This window comes from Sturnira hondurensis, unplaced genomic scaffold (assembly GCF_014824575.4).
Source record: "Sturnira hondurensis isolate 20B ecotype Veracruz unplaced genomic scaffold, ASM1482457v3 Scaffold0015596, whole genome shotgun sequence".
Classification (NCBI taxonomy): Eukaryota; Metazoa; Chordata; class Mammalia; order Chiroptera; family Phyllostomidae; genus Sturnira; species Sturnira hondurensis.
In genome coordinates this window covers 25,559,153-25,566,840 of record NW_028088227.1, presented here as the reverse complement: position 1 = coordinate 25,566,840, position 7,688 = coordinate 25,559,153, and the positions used below count along the sequence as shown (strand labels likewise).

The 7,688-nt window shown below is 58.2% G+C and overlaps 1 protein-coding gene across 1 annotated transcript; it reads right to left on the bottom strand.

The window, feature by feature from the left end:
- Positions 1-247: 247 nt before the first annotated feature.
- OLIG1 (oligodendrocyte transcription factor 1) lies at positions 248-2,490 on the bottom strand. The gene has a single exon (XM_037065278.1). It carries the CDS (start codon positions 2,373-2,375, stop codon positions 1,578-1,580), a length of 798 nt encoding a protein of 265 aa, XP_036921173.1. The 5' UTR covers positions 2,376-2,490; the 3' UTR covers positions 248-1,577.
- Positions 2,491-7,688: the final 5,198 nt, after the last annotated feature.

Below are 7,688 nucleotides of genomic sequence, written 5' to 3'. Positions count from 1 at the left end.
GGAGAAAGTTATATTAAAAAAAATACCTGACCACCGAGCTTGGCTTGGAACTGCTGCCTCCCTCCCTCCCCTGTCCCACCCACTCGCTGGTGGGCAACGCCCCCCTTTTCCTGATGTCTGAACCCCATCAGAAGTCGGGGTGAAGAATTTTGCACCCCAGTCATGTAACCGTTCACCCCCTGTGGTTCTGAAGCCACCAGGGCATGAGGCCACTTTCAGTAACGCACAGATCAGAAACGAAAACAGGAAGGGTCTGTCCGTGTTTTATTTCCTCGAGTCTTCCCAGTGCCCAGAAACAAAGTTAGAGATAAAATAAAATGCCAGTTAAATTTGGCCACTACCAACAACCAAACACCTTAAACGTAAAATTCAAAACAAAATTTGAATTTTGACCAGCTTGCAGATGGTCAAAATAATCGTGGGCAAAGTAATTCGTTGATGCTGGTAACACAGGGAGACCAACCATCTACTTGGTGCTTGAACTGCAAAGGCCAGAAGACCCCGCAGGACAGCGCGAAAAAACTGCATCTCCCTGTCGCCACCGCAGCGGGAACCCCGAGCCCAGGGCGGCTTGGGGCTCGGGTCCTCCTCCTCGTCTTTTAATAAGAGAGAACGTTAACTGGTGACGGTGCTTCCTGACGTCCCGGCAGCTGAGAAGGGTCCCGTTGCCTACTTCGGTAAACCCGGCTAGGGAGTGCGCCAACGGAGGCCGGTTTTTGCTTTGAGCTCCAAGGTTGCTCCTGGGGCGGGGGCGGGGGCGGGGGGCGTCAGGGCAACAAAACAGGGAGTCTGGAGTTCTACACTGTCCTTCGAGGGAGACCCCAGGACTTCGGAGCCAATCAGCTCTGCAACACCACACCTAGTTCTGCGACCCTCCAAAACTGCACTCGAACAACCTGGCACCGAAGCGGACCCGCTTCCCAAACCAGCAGCCCAGCGAGAGACCCCGGGGTGTCACCGCCGGCTCCCATCGGGCGTAGAGGGCCGGTGTGTCTGCTTTGGCCGGACACTGCACCGACTACCTGGTCTTTCTTTGCCTCCCGAGGTCAGGCAGCCTCCTTGGACGGGGTTTGCCTGGTGGGAACAGGGATGCCTGTGACCTCCAGCACGGGGATGGCGGGGGAAACATGGAAAGAACCTCTCTCCCGCCCTCGGAGCGCAGCCCTTTGGTCCACTGGCTCGGCGGGTGTCGCCTCTGTGAGCTGTGGCACTTGGAGCTGGCCTCCCGCCACGCCCAGGGCGAGCGTGGCTCCCTGAAAGCCACACCACCCACGCGGAGCGCACAGCTCCGGGGAACAGGCTGAGGGTGAGGGAGGCGCGCACTCGCTGCCCAAAGCGGCCGGAATCGACCCGGGTCCCCCACAGCGCCGACACTCCGTCGAACATCCGCTCCGGTCACTTTAATTTCCCTGGGGTGGGGGCAGGCAAGGGGGAGCCCGACAGTCCCTTCTTCTGGGAGAGCAGGTTCCGAAGGCGCTCCTTGCTGGCCCTGCAGTCCTGGGCGCAGGGTGCGGGGGCGCCCAGGAGCTGGGCGGCGGGAGGCCGTGGCGAGGTCGCGCCGCGGGGCCGGAGGGCGCTCACTTGGAGAACTGCGCCGGCACTGCGGCCAGGCCCAGGCCGGCCGGGACCAGGTGCGGGAACTTGCAAACGGCACACGTGCAGAGGCCCGGGCCGCCCGCACCGCCTCCGGGGAGGGCGAACTGGCCGCACGGTGGCTCCTCCAGCGCCACCGACAGATACTTGGCCGGGCGCAGCGCCTCGGGAGGCCCCACGGCGCCAGGCGCCAGCAGCACGGAGCCCGGCGCGGCGGCGAGCAGGGGCAGGCCGGCCAGCAGCAGGCGGGGCGCGGCCGGCCCGGCGCCCTCGCCCAGCGCGCGGCGCAGCTCGTGCAGCGAGCTGCCCAGCAGCAGGATGTAGTTGCGGGCGAGCAGCAGCGTGGCGATCTTGGAAAGCTTGCGGCCCGGCGCGCCCTGACAGTGCGCCGCCGAGTAGGGCAGGATGACCTCGCGCAGCGCGTCCATGGCCAAGTTGAGGTCCTGCATGCGCTTCCGCTCGCGGCTGTTGATCTTGCGCCGCAGCTGCTGTTGTTGCTCCTCTTTGGGGTCCGCCCGCGAGCCGCCGCCGGCGTGCGCTCCCGGCCCCGCTCCCGAGCCTGGAGGTTCGGCGGGCATCTCGAGCTTCTCGCGAGCCGTCTTGGGGAGAAGAGGGGCCGTTGTGGAGGAGGCTGACGAAGAGGAGGAGGAGGAGGAGGGATGCTGCCGGTAGCCCACCAACTCGTACAGGGAGGCTCCCAGCGGCACGTCTCCCGGGCGCTGTGGTTGCAGCATGGTCGCGGGGGGCGCGTTCACGCGCGCCTGGGAAACCGCATAGTACATGGGGGGGAGTAATGGGGGCAGCCGAGGGCGGCCTTCGGGAACGCCCCGGGGTGGGCCCTTGGGCAGACTGCCCCTCCCCGAGGTCCTGCGCGCCGGGAGCCGACGGCAAAGCAGCCGCCAGTCCCGGACCCCTTTAAACCCGATTTGGGAACCTGCGGAGCCCGGGGCTGCCGGGTGCAGCCAATCGAGGCGCGAGGCCGGGTGCAGGCGCGTGCTCATTGGTCACCCGCCCGAAGCGGGCGCGGAGGTGCGGCTGGCACCGCTCAAGGAGGTTATTGTGAACGCTCTGGTCACAGGACGCGCCGGGGAGGGGCCAGGGGCGTCTTTTCGGGTGACGCGCGGTTGTTCATGGAGTTCTGGCTGCAGTAGTGAAGCTGAAACTCCTGTGCCTACCTCCTTCCCTCTCTGCCTCGACTCTTTGGTGCATATACCTGTGTGCCTGTGCTTATTGAAAACTGCGGTCAAAGACCCACGACATAAAATACTTTATCTCAACCATTCTTAAGTGGGCAGCTCAGTGGTGCTCCTTACTTTCGCGTTGTTGTGCCACCAACCGGCAGAACCTTTTTCATCTTGCAAAACTGAAACTGATCTCATTAAACAACAATTGCCCTCCCCTTCCCCCTCCCCCCAACCGCTGGCGACCCCCTACTTCTGTCCCTGACACTGAGGACTCCAGGGGCCACCTGGAAGTGGAACCATACTACTGGTCTTCACTGACCAGCTTATTCCATTCAGTGCAGCGTCCTCAATGTTCATCACGCGGTGCATGAGTCAGAATTTCTTTTCCCTTTGAGGCTGAGTAACAGTCCTCTCCTTTGCCGGTGAATGCCTCGCTTCGTTTATCCATTTATGCTGAGGCACTCGGGCTGCTTCCACCTTTGGCTCTCCTGAATAATGCCGCTGTGAACTTGGCCGTAACATGGTTTGTGTGTTTGTTTTTCAAAATACCTGATTTCCTGCCAGGGTTTAAAAATATAATGTTGTCTTCATTTCTACCAAGTTTCAAGAACAAAATTTCTGGGTTGGATGGCCAGTGGCATGCGTGTGGCTGCTGCCCTCCCGATGAGAAGGCATTTGGGGGCCAACGAGTTCCCTGGGTCTGGTCTCTTTCCTCCCCAAGGGACGTGTGTTCACCTTATCAGTGACAGGGCTCTTGCTTAAGCAAAAGCTCGCACAGTGATTGGCCTCTCATTAGGGAAAAACAAAACAAAGCAAAACAAAACAACATGTATCTGTTGAGGGGGCGCGACTGAGTTGTTTGCTTCCCCAAATATAATGGCATTACTTGGTGACTATGGACGTTTCCACCCTGTCACTGGGGCACCTTGCCGTCATCTCATGGCAAAGTGGCACGGAGCAGATGGCCTGTTGCATCTAAACTCTGCCATCCCATAAGGCAGTCACCCTGGGGCTGTTTAAATGTAACTGGTCGCCACCTCTACACTGGCTGTGCCTGTTCGGAGGCGGGTCCCCATCCGTTTCTATGCCCTCCCACAGAAATGCTTTGCAACTGCCCCGTGCCCCTGGGCGTGTGAGTGTGGTCTGAAGTCTCCACTAGTTCAAGCGTATCCCTAGAAATGTGCCAACTCCCAACAGTGCGTCAGTCCACGAGTGTCCTGTGGGTGTCATAGAGAGGGGAGGACCCCTCCCCCACTTCCACTCTCAGGGGGCCTTGACTTGGCATGATGTTGGGGGTCCTGCCTAGGGGGAGAGGAAGAGGCCTGAGCAGAGAGGGGCTGTGACCCCAAGCAGAACTAGACAGGAAGGAGAGAGGCCAAGGAAATCGCCTCCAGACTTTCTAGCAGGAAGTTTAACACCTTACTGCTCATCACCTTTTCAAACCATCTGTGTGGAAATCCCAGGGGGATTCCCTCCAGCTGGACCAGCTCCCAGGGAGCTGAGGTGAGGGGGGGTGGGGCCATGATGGGAAGGACTGGTCATGGATGAAAAGGGGGTGGGCAGAGGCCAGCCGGCCTAGAGCAAGCCAGGACTCATGAGTTCAGGGGTTCCAGCCACGTCCCAGAGGAGAGGGTCCCCAGGATGCCAGACCCATGAACCCGTGTCAGTCCCCATGGCCATGCCCACTCTCAGGCTGAGGAAGCCTGTGCCCTGTGGCCAACATGCCAGGCTGGGGAAGGCCTTCCCTCTGGCTTCCTCCCCTGTCCAGGTCCTGCCCACAGGAAGTGGAAGCGGGTGAGAGACAGCAGCCAACCTCCAACGGGTGGTCCAGATAGCACCCTGGACATGTCTCACCCACACCAGCAGTGCCCCCGGAATCAGAGAGGGACGCAGCCATGGGGCTCTTCCCTCATAGCTCCCCCGTCACTGGGGTGTCCCTTAGGGTCCCCCTTAGCCCTTGACGGCACTGCAGCTCCGTGGTGGGGAAGGAGTGCTCCTCCCATCCCCGGCCAAGGACACCGTCACTGGGACATGCTGGCCGGGGCACCTGCACAGCGTCCCGGGGGAGCCCAAAGATGGCGGGGGGTGGCCATGCAGCCCGGCCTGGGCACAGAATTTCTTGCTTGTTGAAGAAGCTGGTGACTTGGGGGTCCCTTCTGCTGGATCGGAGCTCCAGAGGCATGCAAAGTGTGACAGCTGGCCAGGGCCAGCACGCCATTGTGGCCCCTGGCAGGGCCCTGTGGTTGTTTGAAAGGGAGGCAGCTGCCCAGCGGCTCACATTCAGGACGTGCTCGGGGAGCAACTCGTGTCTGCCATAACAATGCCTGGTCTTGGCCGAAGGGGCTCGTGTGTGTGTGTGTGTGTGTGTGTGTGTGTGTGTGTGGTGGCTCCCGTTTCAGGTGCGTGTCCCTGGCTTCCTTCTCCTAGAAGGAAGGGTTTCTTTCTTACAGAAACCTAGAGGATCTCCGGCCCTTTGCTTCGCCCCCTCCAGCCCATTCTCCACACCAGCCCCCAGCCCTGCAGCCCATCTTGTGTTGGGTCAAGAAGCCCAAACCTTCGAGATGGCGGACAGTGGGGACCTGAAGCCCGTGGGTTCTGTGAGAGGCAACCTGTGTTTTGGACGAAGCCTGTCCACCTGCTCTGTAAGCGAACGGGCTGTGCCCTGCAAGTCACCCCCCCCCCCCCAGCTCAGAGAAGACCCCGTCATCCTCCCTGACCCCGAGCGCCTGCAGCAGGCCAGCCAAGTGTGAAAGGTCGCCTTGCTAAAACGTGTCCTCTTTCAAAGTGCTGCTTTCTGCTAAGAAGGGCGAAATCCTTTGGAAAGTTTCAGTTCCCCAGGAGGCGTTGAAATTCATGCCGTCGCTGTGGGAAGTGGCAGCTACAGCCAGGGCCTGCCCTAGATTAGGTTCCTGTCTCACTCAGGTCCAACAGTGGCCGGAACAGCAACGGGCACTGGGCTTCCTCGTGGGTGGAGGGGAGGAGCAGTAGAGACAGGAACGGGGAGGGGGACGGGGTTCACGCTGTGGTGAGTGTTGTTGGACGGATGGAGTGGAGCTCTTACAGACACGCCGTCCCCTCTCACCTGGGACCATGGTGAGAGAACCTGAGTCACACTCAGGTTCAGGCTACACGGAGGCTCCTGCTGGGGAATTGGAAAGAATGGGAACTAGGTTCATTTGCAAAGGGAGTGTGAGTTGATCGACTTGTCGTGAACGGATGCGACATTTATGGTTATTTACAGTGTTGTCTTAAAGTTACATAATTGGCGTTATTGTCCTTATTTCTGTGTGGCAGGCCACAGGCCGGAATGCAGTCTCCTGTGTTCTGATTAAAACAGTAAAGAGTATCGAATGCACTGGACATGTTTTTTAAATATTATAAGGAAGTTTATTCTCTTTTATTTTAAATAAATGCCATTTGGACCTGATTTTAAGAAAGTTTACTACTTATGATTATTTCTAAGTCCAGAAAAGTCCTTTGTTCTGTGGGGGTTTTTTTATATGGAAAAAAGTTAAAAGAAAAGTAGGGAAAGAAATTAGGTGGTATTTGAGTATTTCTTTCAGCTTTTTTTTTTAAGGTAATAAAAGCTTGGCTGTGGGTGACCGGGCCTGGAACTCAGGGCGCCCACCAGACGTGGAGATCGCCATTGCCTCCACGAGTCCAGCACCGACGCTGTGCCCCTCACTGGACTTCCACAGCAACACAGCTCGTTACCTCCCGCTGCGTGTCTGGGGATGAATCTTCTGTAAGAGAGACTTCAGATGATCCTCGTGAAAAGCACTAGAAAAGGGAAGAACGTCTTTGTGTTTTAAAGCCCGCCAGAGATCGTTCCTGCCACACTGAAGCTGAAAAGCTCATCAGCCAGATTTTAGGCAGAGAACGGGGCTGGTGTGCTAACAGGGTGGTGAGAATAACCGCGAATTCAGTTGTGCGTGCCCACCCAGGCCACTCCATGTCTGGAGGGCCGGTTTGGGGCAGAACACAAATATTGTCCGAGTCCCCTGTGGTCGGGAGCTGGGGCCAAGTGCTCCAAAGGGTGACACCAGCACAATGAAAAGACACAATTTGCTTGGAAGGCTGTGGCTAATTTATAACACAATGTCCAATGTCATGGTTAATTTTGTTGCAAAAGTTTGGCAGTTTTAACCCAGAGTCCCAGGCAGCCTGAAAAGATGTGAGCGATTCTGGCTGAGCGTCTCCCGCTCGCTGGAGGCTCCAACTGGTTCAAACAAGCCCTTTCAGAGAGGCGCGGGGCCAAGTGTGCTCAAAGGAATGAGCGGAAACAAAGGTGGCTCTGAAGTCATTTCCCCGCACTGGGTCCAGCCATCCGGTTTCACTCTTCCCCATTGACCGGGCAGAATGCGACAGGAAGCTCGGGGAAGAAAGGGAACAAATAGGCTGATGTGTCGGGGACAGAATGGAGAGAGGCCGGGGCTCTGAGCTGCTAAACTTTCATTCTAGGTTTTCAGAAAGGAGGGAATGATGAATTATCAAAACCTGAAAGGTAATAAAATATGGGTCACTGAAGCACTGAGGCCAAGGCCTCAGGCACCTGCAGAGACAGAAGGTTCTGGAAGTCCGTGGGGCCCTGCAGGCAGGTGCCCAGGCAGACACCCTGCCCTCGCACAGAAGGGGACTGTTCAGAAGCTCACCTGTTGTTTTCCGTTGGCCCGAAGTCCTTCCCGAGTGCCGGCGCCGGAGTCAGCGCCAGTGGCTGGATCTGTCTCCAGATCAGACCACCAGCGGAGAGAAAGGCCGCACCGTGCAGACTTCCCAGGGTGCACTTAAGGGGACCGGACGGAACCCGGAGGCCTCCGCCTTCCGCTCCCAAGGCGCCCTGACCTGGAAACGTTATCCTGGATGGGCAGACTTTCCTCGTTAATTAAACAAACAGGTCACCAGCTTCCTGTT